The sequence below is a fragment of the Mustelus asterias genome, chromosome 26, assembly GCF_964213995.1.
Source record: "Mustelus asterias chromosome 26, sMusAst1.hap1.1, whole genome shotgun sequence".
Lineage (NCBI taxonomy): Eukaryota > Metazoa > Chordata > Chondrichthyes > Carcharhiniformes > Triakidae > Mustelus > Mustelus asterias.
The window spans coordinates 891,490-907,494 of NC_135826.1; the positions used below are offsets into that span (position 1 = coordinate 891,490).

The following is a 16,005-nucleotide window of genomic DNA, read 5'->3' on the forward strand; positions in this document are numbered from 1 at the left end:
ATTTGGTAGCAAATACTATAAGCTTGCAAGCCAGTTCTGGATCCACAGGGCAGCAGTCCCTTGGAGCCCATGCCCTCTCACTTTTTCTAGGAGCCTTGCATGGGGGACCTTATCGAACGCCTTGCTAAAATCCATATAAACCACATCTACCGCCTTCCCTTCGTCAATGTGTTTTGTCACATTTTCGAAGGGTCAAAGGGTCAATTTCCCTTCGTCAATGTGTTTTGTCACATTTCCACCAGGCTCGTAAGGCACGATCTGCCCTTGACAAAGCCATGCTGAGTATTCTTGAGCATACTAAACCTCTCTAAATGCTCATATATCCTGTCCCTCAGGATCTTCTCCATCAGTTTACCAACCACTGAGGTTAGACTCACCGGTCGGTAATTACCTGGGCTATCCCTATTCCCCTTCTTGAAAATAGGAACCACATCCGCAATCCTCCGGCACCTCTCCCGTCTCCAAAAGGGTGTTTTGTATGCACTCTGGTGCTATTGCCTTATTTTCCCGTCTCCAAATGTTATCTTTGACTGCTCCCTGTGCTTCCCATTTCTCCTTTTCCTCTTTCGGGGTATCCTCATGTAAGCCTCGAATATCTATTTCGTCTCCTGTCTGTTCTATCGCTGCTATTGGCAGCTCGCCAATTGTCTCCTGTCCTAAGGCTAACTGTGCCACCCTATCTGCGGCTTGGTTCCCTTTGAAATTTAACCAGTCCGGGTTTTCTCTTCCTGGTTCTTTCTGGTGCGCTTTAATTTTGATTACTGCGGCTTCTCGAGGTTTCTCGCTAGCTCTCAACAATGCCTCAATTCTTTGTTGGTGTTTGATAGGGGTTCCTTCCGTGGTTATGAACCCTCTTCTTCCCCATGCTGTCATGTAGTCATGTATGACTCCGAATGCATAGCGACTATCTGTATAGATGTTCACCGTTTTACCTTCCGATAACTCTAGTGCCTGTGTGAGTGCCACGAGTTCTGCCACTTGCGCGGATAAACCTCCGTCAATCCTTTCTGACCTTACTGTCTCTAATTTGTCATTCACTACTGCCCACCCTGTTCGGGGTGATCCTTCCACATATTTGTGTGACGAATCTACAAAAAGGATCTCCTCAGCTGTTATTCAGGGTATATCCTTTATCCTACCCTCTCCTTCGTCCATATCTATATCCTCACAATTGTGTGGCTCTCCTTTGTCTAAAATCCCTTCTGCTGGGTTATTCCCTGTATCCCTTATTATTATCACGGACTTGCTTGGAGGTAGGAGGACAGCTTCCCACTTAGCCCTTCTCATGTTTGAGACTGACCTTAGTTTTCCCGTGTTCAACATTTCCACCAAGGTGTGTTTGGTGTGAAGGATTATATTCCCTGTCATGATTACTGGCTCGCTAACCTTTACGGCCCAGGCAGCGCAATCCAAGGCGGCTATGCACCTTGGCAGTCCGGTGACTACCGGCCCTTCTGCAGTGGAATAATACCCTATGGGTCTCCTTTTGTTGCCATGGTCCTGTGTTACCACTGCGGAATAGAACCGTCCCTCATTGCTACAATGGATGTGGAAGTCCTTATTAGAATCCAGTAATCCTAGTCCAGGGGCTGATATCAGTTCTGTTTTTAGTTTAGTGTAAGCCTCTTCCTGCTCGGGTCCCCATTCTACGGGATCTAAAGCTGGTTTTCCCCCTTTGACTAGTCTTTGTGTGGGTTCTGCCAATTTTGCAAACCCTGGGATGAAACTCGGGCTATAGTTGAATAGTCCGAGCACCTTTCTGACCCCTCTTACGGTGACGGGTCACGGCATTTGTTGTATTGCCTTCTTTCGGTCCATTGCCATTTCTTTAAGTCCTTGGGATATAAGGTGTCCTAGGGATAGGACCTGTGTTTTCCCGATTTGTGCCTTTTTGGGGCTCACCTTTAACCCTGCGGTTTTTAATTCATTCAGTACTAAATATAAGGCTTCTTGATGTCCTGACTTGGACTCCGAAGCTATCAGGATATCGTCTACATATTGTAGGACCGTACTACCCTCTGGCAATTCTACCCTGTTCAGGATGTCACTCATTACTCGATGGAATATAGCGGGGCTGTTGTGGAATCCCTGTGGTAGACGAGTCCAAGTGTACTGTTTGTCTCCCACTGTAAAGGCAAATTTGTCTTGGGATTCGGGATCCAAGGGTAGGGACCAGAATCCGTTGGCTATGTCCAATTCTGTGAATATTTTGTGCTCCTGTGACAGTCCATTCAGGATTGTTGAAGGGCTTGCTACAATGGGGTGCAACTTGGACGTGACTTTATTGAGTCCGGTGTAATCTGTCGTGAGCCTATAGCTTCCGTCAGGTTTGCTCACCGGCCAGGTTGGGGAGTTAGTGGTGCTTGTGGTTTCTCTCAGAATCCCCCTTTCCACTAACCCTTTAACTATCTCCCCTACAGCTTTCTCTGCCTCTGGTTTGATTGGGTATTGTCGGTGTGGCTTATGCTCCGGTCCCAGTACCTTTATTGGGTCCGTTTTGGTCAAACCGGTATCTAACTTCGTTTTAGCCCATACTCCGGGGACAGAGGCACAGATGGCTCCGAACCCTCCTGTCTCTAATTCCCAATTTCTGGTGGTGACTGTGGCCACCTTAATGGTTTCGAGGTGACTTGTAAGTTTCCCTATTCTAGTTTTCCGACCGTCCTGTCTTGGCCAGATTAATTCTCCCTTTGCACAGTCTATCAGAATCTCATTTTCTTTCATCAAATCATTCCCCATTATTGTACCCTCGTTATTCTTACACACATAAAACCTCATTGGTATATACAGATTATTTATCTCTACTAACGTGGTCTCGCTCAGGTAGGCGGGTGTTTTGTTCCCTCCTATCCCGGTCAGGTAAATCATTTTATTTGTAGTGGATAAGGGTAGGTCGGTGACAGATATGGATGCTCCTGTGTCCTCCAGCATCTCACGTTGCCTGCCTCCTACTAGTGCAGACACATAAATCCTTCCCTCCTTCTTAGCCTTATGAATGGGGGCTGCAGACCGTCAATCTTGCTGACCGCGGAGGTTCCGTGGTTCCTCCGGTTCTGCTGTGGTCATGGATCGGGTCGGGGGTCTCCCATGTTTATCCCAACACACTGCTTCTGTGTGTCCATGTTTATTACAGTGGCTGCAATGTTTCCCACTGTTCCCAAATCTGTTCCCTTTCCGTGGGGCCCCGCAATCCCTCGCAAAGTGCCCTTGCCGGCCACAATTGTGGCAAGTCAGTTTAGACTTAGTCCCATTCCCGTTACTGTAAGCTGCTACTCTTTCTAGCCTTGTTCTTGTCTGGGATTTCTCTTCTCCCGGTACTCCGCTAGCCCACTCCAGCAACTCATCGTAATCTTGGGACATGATCACTCCCATTTTTAGGATGGTTTGGTGAGCGCTAGAGAGCCCATCCTTAAAAGCCTGGATGAACGCTCGATCCCCACGACCTGGGTTCCCTTGTCCTGAGCACTCTTGATATACTTGGAACAACCGTTCCCCGTATTCAGAAGCTTCTTCCCCTTTTAGCTGCTTGGTCGTTGTAATTCTGCTCCAGTTAGTAGGAGCATTCCCTAATACCCTCTGAATTTCTGTCTTAAACTGGGTGAAGGGTGCCTGTTGGGCATCTATTTCTGCTGTTAGGGCGACTACATGTGTCCAACGTCCCCCACTATAATCCTGTGCTGGAGGAGCGGCGGGTCCACCTGCTACCTGCCTCCACTTATCCGCTGGACAGGCTGCCCTGACCAGCTGGTGTACATCTCTCAGGTGTAATTGGTATCCTACCCAAATTGTATCTAATTCTTCCCAGAATTTAGTGTTTGCGCTTCTAGGTTGTAATTTACCCAGGGATTTACCTCCGTGAGGCCAGACACAAAATATTAGATTAGTTTTTCTGCCACTTCCTTGTTCCCCATTATAAATATTCCTGCCTCTGCCTGTAATGGGCCCACACTTATCTTTGTCAATCTTTTTACATACCAGAAGCTTTAAAGCCTGATGTTATGTTCCTCGCTAAATTATTTTCATATTTTATTTTCTCTTTCTTCATCAGTTTCTTGGTTCTCCTTTGCTGAGTTTAAAATGCTCTCAAGCTTCGACCGTACTAATTTTTTTGACAGCTTTATAGGCCTCTTCCTTTGATCTAATAGAATCTTTGAACCATGGCTAAAACATGAAGTTAATCATTTTTTCTTGCTAGCTTTTTGTGGTTTAAATTAATGTAAATTTGTTTTAAACCATGTATTAATTCTTTAAATGCTAGCCTTTGTCTGTCTACTGTTGTGCGTTTTAATATGGTTCTCCAATCTACCACAGCCAATCTGTCTTTTAGATTAAAGATCCTAGTTTCACGTTCCGATTTATCTTGAGGTCTTTCCAACTTTTCATTGAAACACTTAATTCACAAATGGATTTTGGGCATTTATTTCTAGAAGCAAATTCCAGTACTCCATCGCAGGGGAGAGCGGATTCAACTACTCCATCGCAGGGGAGAGCGGATTCAACTACTCCATCGCAGGGGAGAGCGGATTCAACTACTCCATCGCAGGGGAGAGCGGATTCAACTACTCCATCGCAGGGGAGAGCGGATTTAACTGCTTCATCGCAGGAGGAAGTAAATCAGAACCATCTTGATGCTGTATCCGTAGCGATTATTGCTCTGATAGGCAGGTTTCTTTTTGTTAATTGCCATGAAGAAGCATGATAAAGGTTTAAGAATCTAAGAATAATTTCTACTTCAGGGAGCTGTGTGATGCATCAGGATAAATTATTCCCATTTCAAAACCTAAGTCTAGAACTTGGGGTGGCACAGTGGCTAGCACTGCTGCCTCACATCTCCAGGAACTCGGGTTCGATTCCCAGCTTGGGTCACTGTCTGTGCGGAGTCTGCATGTTCTCCCTGTGTCTGTGTGGGTTTCCTCTGGGAGCTCCGGTTTCCTCCCACAGTCCAAAGATGTGCAGGTTAGGTGGACAAGCCATGCTAAATTGTCCCTTTGTGTCAGGGTGACCAGGGTAAATAGGTGGGGTTATGGGTATAGGGCCTGGGTGGGATTGTTGTTGCTGCTGACTCGATGGGCCAAAGGGCTGCCTCCTGCACTGCCTAGGTTCTAGGAACTGCTCTGTGTTGAGCTTGGTTTAGAGTTGGGTACAGAGAGCCATGGTTTGGATAAGGCATAGTTGTATACTGGGAGGGCAGTCAGGAGTGACTGAGTGAGCAGGTAACGGAGGTATGAGTGAGACGTTCGGCAGGACAGGGTCAAGAGACAGACAATAATACCGAGGCGGATGTGGACAGTTTTAGTCACAGGGTCAAATAGGACAGAAAAGATTCTGAGGAGGCCTGACAGCCTAGATGCTGAGAGGATGTTTCCCTTGTGAGAGAATCTAGAACTGGGAGCACAATTTCAAAAGAAGTGGTCTCCCATTTAAGATGATAACATGGAGGAATTTTTCCTGAGGGTTACTAGACTCTTTCCCCAGAGAGGCCGAAGTCATTGAATATATTTAAAGCTGCTTTCGACAGACCTTTGATCTGCAAGAGAGTCGAGAGTTATAGGGTACAGGCAGAAAAATGGAGCTGAGGCCACAATCGGATCAGCCATGATCTTGTTGAACGGCGGAGCAGGCTCAAGGGGCTGAATGGCCTCCTATTTCTTATGTTCTTCTGGTAAACTATCTGATTCAAGGGCCGGGAAAAGGAGTTTCTTCCTGCAATGATTGTACACTTTGTCAAACTTGGACATGCTTGTTTTTATTTTAATACAATTTGAGGAAAGGTTAAGTAAACCTAGAGTTAGAGACCTGAAGGGGAATAAAATTCTCAGCAGACATTTCTGTAGAGAATTATTGCATAAACCTGGGCTGCAGTGTGTGCACCGCTTCCACTGTTTTGATGTCTTTTCTTCTTTTATCTGCCTGCAGTGGTCCTGATTGGAATTGTAATGTGTTGTGCTTCCATGCACTGGAGACTGATACTCGGGCGTGTCAAAACCTCGCGCTGCTATTCTCCAGTCCACCTCAATGCAGAGAGTTCGATGATGTGTAATGGGCAGAGAATGGATACCATTTCTCAGCAGTAAGTTTTGCTGTAACTGTATTAATTTCCCATAGCAGTAATGTGTCCAGCACCATGAATCCATTGCAAGATAAACTGAATATAACCAGGCAAATTAAAGGGGACTTGCATCTCACTACTATTCAGTAGTGGCATGTGACCCCACTAATTCCCATAGTGATTTCAGACACCATACTGTGGAATAACCGCAGAGACAACAGGCACTTTGCAGGAGAAGCCGGGACTATTCTAAAATGACACTGCGCTTCTGGGGTCCTTCGTATCTTTGAACATTCTGAAGTGAGTTCCATCCATGAAGCTCTTCTGAAATGTCACTGTTGCAATGTCAGAAAGGCACCTGTCAATTTTCCCCACAAAGACCTGGTTTAACATCTCATTCGCCGGTGCAGCACTCTGAGCACTGCACTGAGGTGTCAGCGTAGAGTTTGTGTTCAAATCTGAGTGGGTCATGAAATGACCACTTTCCGACCCAGGCAGGAGCGATACCCACAGTGGGTGAACGCTCCTGACGGGCCTGGGGAAACATTTCCTCTCTGTTCTCTTGCCAGCAGACAAAGGACGTGTTGTACTTTGAGTGAAATGACTAATATTCTGCTATCCTATCCATTTGGAAATGTTGATTGTGGGATCTGAGAATTGATGAGAGAGCGATAGTGGGGACTGGCACTGAACAAATTTGCATCAAGAGACAGCTGTGTTGGGAACTACTTGCTGGCCGGTGAGCTTCTGGATGTATCCAACATGGATTGTCCTTTTCCTTATAGCAGCCAGGAAAAAGCAGAACAGATGGGACCTGACGTGTTTCTGAAATGTGCTCTAAAGATGAGGATATAGAGGAGCATGTGCCCTTCCTGTGACGTTGAGACTGAAACAGTGGTGTCATTTATTTTAAATACTTGCAAAAGATTTTTTTAAAACCTGAACACCCAAAATCTGAAGCAATGACCAGCAGAAGCATTGATGAAGGGATGCACTGAGATGTGAACCTGTCCTGATGCTGCCTGACCTGTTGTGTGATCTAGCTTGTCCTGCCTTTGATAACATTGTGTGCCAGTAAAGATCTCCTATTTCTCCACATAGAACATAGAACATTACAGCGCAGTACAGGCCCTTCGGCCCTTAATGTTGCGCCGACCAGTGAAACCAATCTAAAGCCCATCTAACCTACACTATTCCAATATCATCCATATGTTTATCCAATGACCCTTTTAAATGCCCTTAATGTTGACGAGTCCACTACTGTTGCAGGCAGGGCATTCCACGCCCTTACTACTCTGAGTGAAGAACCTACCTCTGACATCTGTCCTATATCTATCACCCCTCAATTTAAAGCTATGTCCCCTCGTGCTAGCCATCGCCATCCGAGGAAAAATGTTCTCACTGTCCACCCTATCTAATCCTCTGATCATCTTGTATGCCTCTATTAAGTCACCTCTTAACCTTCTTCTCTCTAACGAAAACAGCCTCAAGTCACTCAGCCTTTCCTCATAAGACCTTCCCACCATACCAGGCAACATTCTGGTAAACCTCCTCTGCACCATTTCCAATGCTTCCACATCTTTCCTATAATGCGGCGACCAGAACTGTACGCAATACTCCAAGTGCGGCCGCACCAGAGTTTTGTACAGCTGCAACATGACCTCATGGCTCCGAAACTCAATCCCTCTACCAATAAAAGCTAACACACTGTACGCCTTCTTAACAACCCTATCAACCTGAGTGCCAACTTTCAGGGATCTATGCACATAGACACCGAGATCTCTCTGCTCATCCACACTACCAAGTATCTTGCCATTAGCCCAGTGCTCTGTATTCTTGTTACTCCTTCCAAAGTGAATCACCTCACACTTTTCCGCATTAAACTCCATTTGCCACCTCTCAGCCCAGCTCCGAAGCTTATCTATGTCCCTCTGTAACCTGCAACATCCTTCCATACAGTCCACAACTCCACCGACTTTAGTGTCATCCGCAAATTTACTAACCCATCCTTCCCCTATGCCTCATCCAGGTCATTTATAAAAATGACAAACAGCAGTGGCCCCAAAACAGATCCTTGCGGTACACCACTAGTAACTGAACTCCAGGATGAACATTTCCCATCAACCACCACCGTCTTCTTACAGCTAGCCAATTCCTGATCCAAACCGCAAAATCACCCTCAATCCCATGCCTCCGTATTTTCTGCAATAGCCTACCATGGGGAACCTTATCAAACACTTTACTGAAATCCATATACACCACATCAACTGCTTTACCCTCCTCCACCTCTTTGGTCACCTTCTCAAAGAACTCAATAAGGTTTGTGAGGCACGACCTACCTTTCACAAAACCGTATTGACTATCCGTAATCAAATTGTTCCTTTCTGGATGATTATAAATCCTATCTCTTATAATCCTTTCCAAAACTTTACCCACAACAGAAGTAAGGCTCACTGGTCTATAATTACCAGGGTTGTCTCTACTCTCCTTCTTGAACAAGGGGACAACATTTGCTATCCTCCAGTCTTCTGGCACTATTCCTGTAGACAATGACGACATAAAGATCAAAGCCAAAGGCTCTGCAATCTCCTCCCTTGCCTCCCAGAGAATCCTAGGATAAATCCCATCCGGCCCAGGGGACTTATCTATTTTCACACTTTCCAGAATTGCTAACACCTCCTTATGAACCTCAATCCCGTCTAGTCCAATAGCCTGTATCTCAGTATTCTCTTCGACAACATTGTCTTTTTCCTGTGTGAATACTGACGAAAAATATTCATTTAGCGCCTCTCCTATCTCTTCAGACTCCACGCACAACTTCCCACTACTGTCCTTGACTGGCCCTAATCTTACCCTAGTCATTCTTTTATTCCTGACATACCTATAGAAAGCTTTAGGGTTTTCCTTGATCCTACCTGCCAAAGACTTCTCATGTCCCCTCCTGGCTCTTCTTAGCTCTCTCTTCAGGTCCTTCCTGGCTAACTTGTAACTCTCAAGCGCCCTAACTGAGCCTTCATGTCTCATCTTTACATAAGTCTCCTTCTTCCTCTTCACAAGAGATTCAACTTCTTTAGTAAACCACGGTTCCCTCGCTCGACCACTTCCTCCCTGCCTGACAGGTACATACTTATCAAGGAGACGCAGTAGCTGTTCCTTGAACAAGCTCCACATTTCAATTCTGCCCATCCCCTGCAGATTTCTTCCCCATCCTAAATCTCGCCTAATTGCATCATAATTTCCTTTCCCCCAGCTATAACACTTGCCCTGCGGTATATACCTATCCCTTTCCATCGCTGAAGTAAACGTAACCGAATTGTGGTCACTATCACCAAAGTGCTCACCTACCTCCAAATCTAACACCGGGTCTGGTTCATTACCCAGTACCAAATCCAATGTGGCCTCGCCTCTTGTTGGCCTATCTACGTACTGTCAGGAAACCCTCCTGCACACATTGGACAAAAACTGACCCATCTAAAGTACTCAAACTCTTGCGTTTTCAGTCAATATTTGTAAAGTTAAAGTCCCCATAACAACTACCCTGTTACTTTCGCTCCTATCCAGAATCATCTTTGCAATCCTTTCCTCTTCATCTCTGGAACTTTTCGGAGACCTATAGAAAACTCCCAACAGGGTGACCTCTCCTTTCCTGTTTCTAACCTCAGCCCATACTACCTCAGTATACGAGTCCTCATCAAACGTCCTTTCTGCCACCGTAATACTGTCCTTGACTAACAATGCCACACCTCCCCCTCTTTTACCACCTTCCCTGATTTTACTGAAACATCTAAACCCCGGAACCTGCAACAACCATTCCTGTCCCTGCTCTATCCATGTCTCCGAAATATAGAGCATAAATATACATAGAGCCCCTTCCAAAAGGACAAGCCCTGCCTTGCTCACATTTAAAAATGAAATGGTTCCGAAGGAGTTCTCGTACTGACTTGAACCAAATCGTTGTGCCAGAGTTAATGAACACTGAGAGGACTCATTGTGACACAGACAGTGACGGGATCTCTCTTCAATTGGTTAAAGCTTCAACGTTATATGTTGGGGAAATTGTAGTTGGGGATTTTGCAAATGTACAACATTACTGCTCTTTCTGATCAGCTTTCCTTTGTCACTGTGGATAACAAGGCTCCAACTCTCATCTCTGTGTCAAAGGCTATGTAGTCCATCCCCACTCTAAGATTTGAATAAATAGTTGAGATTTCCTATTGTGCAGTTTTGTTGGAGTGCTCCAATATTGCTGAGGCTGTCTTTCACTCAGACCACTCGCCCTCCAGGGTTCCTGTTACTGGAATAGCGATGGGACAGTTTGCAGTGAAATGTCAGTGTCTTAAAAGATTCAAATGGGAATTTTGCAGATTCTGCTAAAGCAGAAATTTTGAAGGTTTATGCTAATCCAGAATAATCTGATTTGATTTTCAATTAGAGATCAGTGGAAAGGTAGCAGATTTTAGATCTGATTGAACTGGGTGCTTAGTCAATGATGGGAATAAGAACCAATTAACAGTGAGGTCAGATCGGAGAGTTAGTGAGATAAAAACTAGATGTGGTGGAATTGCATTGCAGATGTGCCCGTGTTGACACTTGGTGAAGGCTTCTTATTGAATCAGCTGATTTTCACCTGACACTCATTTGTTTTCCCAGGTCTTTGCTATAGTGCGAAGAGGAACAGGTCCGACATTGTCCATCGCAAGAGCAGGATTTCCAATCGCAGCAGAGATTCCTGCGGTTAATGTTGTTGGTGAAATGATTGTGAAGCCTTATCCAGTTAATAATTTTATTGCTCAGGGCATTGGTATTTATTTGTAAATTTTGTGGGAAGTATTGTTTTGATGCGAAGGAAATGTGTCCAAAAAATGATTCCAGCAATATTCCATCAAGAACCTCACTGGCCGTGACTACACTGGGACATAGCCAGGAACTGTCAATGAACACATACAAACCTTCCATCTGCTGACAGACCTTATTAACCCAACTACAAACTGGCGCCAGATAGAGAGATTTGGGATTTCTTGGACTCATTCCCAAAGTATTAACTCCATTAAAATTCTGTACGGGTATTAGCTTAATATTGAAGTTGACATTTGCCATAGAACTTGGGTATGAATTGGAAATTTAAGGAAGTTGCCGTGGTTTAGTCTATAGCTAGATATTGTAGTGTCCCTTTATTTCCCAATGTGGTTGTGGAATTCGGAGTGAGGCGTGCCTCCCTCACATGGTTTAGTGGCACAGATTCTTGGTGAGGATTTGGAGGGTATTGATTGAAATTCTGTCTCAATGTCCTGGGACAGGTACTTGGTAAAACTTCAGTAGCTGGGAAATTTGTTCAAATATGAACCAGGCTGAAGCTTTAGAAACCTATTCTGCCACTTGCTCAGTGCTGCTAAGGAGCTTTCTGTTACAAGGTAAAAATATTAATAAGTTAGAAAGGACCTCCACATTAACAGGAATGTCTCGATGTGTCTGGGGCATCCCTGCCTCTGTACTTTCACCTTCAGATTGTTAGTAATTTTAAATGTCTCAACAAGGGTGTGTTTGATTCTGTAACCTTGCTGGAATTGTTTAGTAATGGTGAATGTGACCATTTTCAAACAATTTGAGACTATTTTAATTCTGCTAAAAAAGTTTGCTTTAAGACGAGAATAAGTTTGAACTCTATAGTTGAAGGTGATTGAACTTCAGCACCGTGAAGGAGTTCAGTTTCAATGTCAGCAGAATGAATACTCTGGTATAATCCTCAGAGTAAGAAGTCTCACAACACCAGGTTAAAGTCCAACAGGTTTATTTGGTAGCAAATACCATAAGCTTTTGGAGCAAAGCTTATGGTATTTGCTACCAAATAAACCTGTTGGACTTTAACCTGGTGTTGTGAGACTTCTTACTGTGCTTACCCCAGTCAACACCGGCATCTCCACATCATAATCCTTAGAACCAGGATCTTCACTACAGTGGACAGGTTTAGCTGATTCCTGGGTTAGAAAGAGGAAAGTGTCACAGTATTGCTGCTAAAGTGGTGACACTTTATTCTGACTCAGATGGGGTTTAGAAAGGTGGTGTGAAATATCGTACAGAAACATAGTATTCTGAAACAGCCAAGCAAGTCAGTCAGCATCTGTAGAGTGAACAGCGATATTACCGTTAAAAAATGAAGGGTTAAAAGGTTAATTAACTTGCACTTGTTTAAAAGTGGGAGTTGGTTCTAATATGGAAGAGTTAATCTCAGGAAGTTGGGGAATTTAGATGGTTCTTCAACATCATTGAAGGATCTCCCCTTCTGGAGGCCAGTCTTGATTTCCTTTGACTGGCGCACATGTTTTTCTCACCTCTTGTTTTGCTGGTTTTCAGCATTGCAGAGATGTCTGAAACATTTAACCTGCTTTGTTTGCTATGTAACAAGCCAGCGCTGTTTTTAAAACTGTAAATTGAATGGACTTGAAAGGTTTTAATAAGCTAACTTTATTCTTTACCATTTTAAAATATTTTTCCAAGATTTTTTGTGTGGTTGGTAAGAATTTACAAATTGCAAGCTGTGCTAAACTGTCAGTTGCTACACTTTGCCTGAGTCCATGTGCCATTTATTCTCAGAGATTTCCCTGAAAGTATATTATACACATCTAATCATTTGCTCAGCAAGGTTCATCAATGGACTGGCTGCATTCTGTCACTAGGCCTAATTCCTACTCTCCATAAACAGGAAAGCAACATCACCAGAAGCATCAAGATGTCCTTTGGCTGGGTTGCAGCTGCAGTCTGTACGACTGACTCTCTGCCCTTGTCCAGGGCAGTAATTGCATTAAAATCAACTGGGACTTCCCACCCTATATCTGCACTGGAGTAAAGTTTATCTCTGTTCTTGCCACTGTGTAAATAGCAGACTCTCAATAAAGTCGCAGGAACTATTTCCAGTAGAGAGTTTGCCAATATAAAATGCTGGTTACTTACACTCCAGTGTTCATCTTTTGTTTTGTCATTATTTACATCCTGCTTTTTACACCATTTCAGGAAGTATCAGCTCCTGTAGCAGAGTTATTTGTGTCTTTATATCACTATAAATGACAGGCATCTTTGTTCCTGCCTTCAATCAGACTCCACGAAGTAAGCAATTATTTTCAATCAATAATTCGTGGAAAAGGATTGTCTTCTTTGCCAGGAGTATTTCTGATTTTCTTTTCCCCCAGTTGTGGATAATTTTGTAGAACTGGATGTAATTGTGGCATCAATTGTACGGTTCATTTATTGCCAGTTAGAAAAGGGTTTCCGTGTCGTACGTGCTGGTAGTCTGCAGTGACACCAAACTGCTGATAAAATAAATACAGGCTTGTGCCTGCGATTCCCATACGGAGAGCAACTGATCCCAGCCATTGCGCACATTCCCAGAAACTGATCCCTGCCAGCCCTCATTCCCAGGAGCTGATCCCAGCCATCCCTCATGTTCCCAGCTGCTGATCCCTGCCGTCCCTCATTCCCAGGAGCTAATCCCAGCCGTCCCTCATTCCCAGCTGCTGATGGAAATAGAGAGCAGTGTCACTTTGCTTGGGTTGGATTTTAGCTTCTGCCAGCAACTGGCTGTTGCGAGTTCTGGTCAATCCCCTCATCTTGATATTGGCAAGATCAAATAAAACTGGAGGGTTTTTTCTTTAAATGTAATGTTTAAAATGTATATAAACCAGTCACACTCCACTTTGTCATGTGCCCAGTGACACAACCGGACTATCTGATCCACCAAAATCACCATTAGTCACTGACTTGTCCTTCAGGCCTAATCTCTCTCTTTCTATCATCCATCCACCTTTCCAACCATCATGCTCGGCACTAAACGGTCACTTTAAACTTACTGCCCTTTATAGAGCAGCGTCTGATTTCCCGCAGAGGTTGCTGTCTATAAACAGGTGACTAATCCACATGGCCAACTTTAGGAGTAAATTCACTCCCCAAGTTCCTTTCTACTCTGCCTGCTGCAGTTTAACCTCTGAGTAAAACTGACATAGGATCTAATCCAGGGCTACATGTCAGCTACATGTCAGCCACCTATCCGCTTCAGAGAATACGTTTGATAAGTTAATTACGCTGTTGTATAAAAAGGAACTGTTTGCTGCGTACGTACATGAATCTGTTCCAGAATTGCACTTAAATCATAAATTGTTCACTGAATCTAGTGAGATAGTAAACGTTGATTGAATCAAGGAGATAGTTGTGAGTTATCTCCTTCATGCACTGCTTTTGGTTTTGGCAGGAATGCAGGAAGAATGAATTAAATGTGTCGTGATGAAAGGTGAAAATATGGTCCAGCCTTTTCATTACTTGAGTTGTTAATTGATTTAATAGTTGCCACTGGTGCTGTTAACTGATTTGTTCTTCAATAATTGAATTAAACACTGATTTCTGTCAGTAATGAATTAAAACTCCAATGTAACATTGGATTAAATTGAATTTTATGCACCTTTCTTTCCTGTGTCTGAGGGGGATGGGTTTGCTATGATGTCGATTGTAACTTTTCGCGTAGGTTCAATCCTGATTCGGTCGTCTCGATCCGCCCTGACTGGTTCAGTCGCCTCGATCGCCCTGATATGAGTTGTGATCTTGCCCAGTTTAAATCGTTTAGCCTAAGCTTTCTGGGAATCTACAAACCAATATTCTGGACTGCATGGAAAGTTACTGTGGGAAAGACACTATTTATCCCACTGAACTTGAGTCTAATTTTCCGTTCCCATTCCGATGCTGACTGAAACAGATTGGAGTTGCTATTTCCCAATTCCTTTTGATCTGGAAACTTGGACACTGCTGCTTCCCTTGTTAGACGAGAAACACAATCTCGGATTCCTTCCTGAATCACCAATCGGATGATGTACAATGTCTGGAAGCACCCACTATTGTAGCATTAGTCTACACTGTGTCTGCATCTCTGTTCCATCTGCATCAGTTCCATTTTCTTTCCATTGAAAGAATTATAGAGCAGTTACAGCAGAGGCCACTTGGCCTGCTGTGGCAATGCTAGTTTTCTGCCTTTTCTCCCTGTAGCCCTCCATCATCAGATAATCATGCAATTCACTTTAGACCAGAGCATTCCAGACATTAACCCCTTGTCCAGGCTGATCCGACATTAACCCCGAGGCTCCTGACATTTACCCGCCCCCGGATTCCGACATTAACCCTGAGGGTCTTGACATTTACCCCCCTGGATTCTGACATTTACCCCCCCCCCCCCCGGCCCCTCAGATTCTGGCATTAACCTCAGTGGGCCCCGACATGTATCCCGCCCAATTCCGATGTTAACCCCCTCCCTCCCCCGGCTTCCCTGGCCTCTGTCTCTCTGAAGACAACTTTGAAGAAGATCATCCAGATTTGAAACGTTGGCTGTATTCTCCCTCGATGGTGGCCATAATGTGGAGATGCCGGCGTTGGACTGGGGTGAATACAGTAAGAAGTCTCACAACACCAGGTTAAAGTCCAATGGGTTTATTTGGTAGCAAAAGCCACTAGCTTTCGAAGCGCTGCTTCATCAGGTGAGTGGGACCATCTACCAGGTACACGGTACATAATCTTGCAACTCGGCCAACGTTGTCTACCTGATACGCTGCAGGAAAGGATGTCCCGAGGCATGGTACATTGGGGAAACAAGGCAGACGCTACGACAACGGATGAATGAACACCGCTCGACAATCACCAGGCAAGACTGTTCTCTTCCTGTGGGGGAGCACTTCAGCAGTCACGGGCATTCAGCCTTGGATCTTCAGGTAAGCATTCTCCAAGGCGGCCTTCACGACACACGACAGCGCAGAGTCGCTGAGCAGAAACTGATAGCCAAGTTCCGCACACATGAGGACGGCCTAAACCGGGATGTTGGATTTATGTCACATTATCAGTAACCCCCACAGCTTGCCCCTGGTCTTGCATAATCTCACCAGCTGTTCTGTCTGGAGACAATACACATCTCTTTAACCTGTGTTTAA

The 16,005-nt window shown here is 44.6% G+C and overlaps 1 protein-coding gene across 3 annotated transcripts in view; it reads left to right on the forward strand.

The window, feature by feature from the left end:
* The window catches only part of LOC144479407 (very low-density lipoprotein receptor-like), a 76,348-nt gene extending 61,865 nt beyond the window's left edge, over positions 1-14,483 (forward strand). For 2 of the 3 annotated variants that reach the window (XM_078198043.1, XM_078198044.1), the window contains 3 exons: positions 4,428-4,661; positions 5,917-6,070; positions 10,700-10,837. In XM_078198043.1, the coding sequence (XP_078054169.1) occupies positions 4,428-4,661; positions 5,917-6,070; positions 10,700-10,712 (401 nt within the window). In that variant the 3' untranslated portion in view covers positions 10,713-10,837. Of the gene's footprint in view, positions 1-4,427; positions 4,662-5,916; positions 6,071-10,699 lie in introns of all 3 variants that reach the window. The other variant, XR_013495520.1, reaches the window with a different exon arrangement.
* Positions 14,484-16,005: the final 1,522 nt, after the last annotated feature.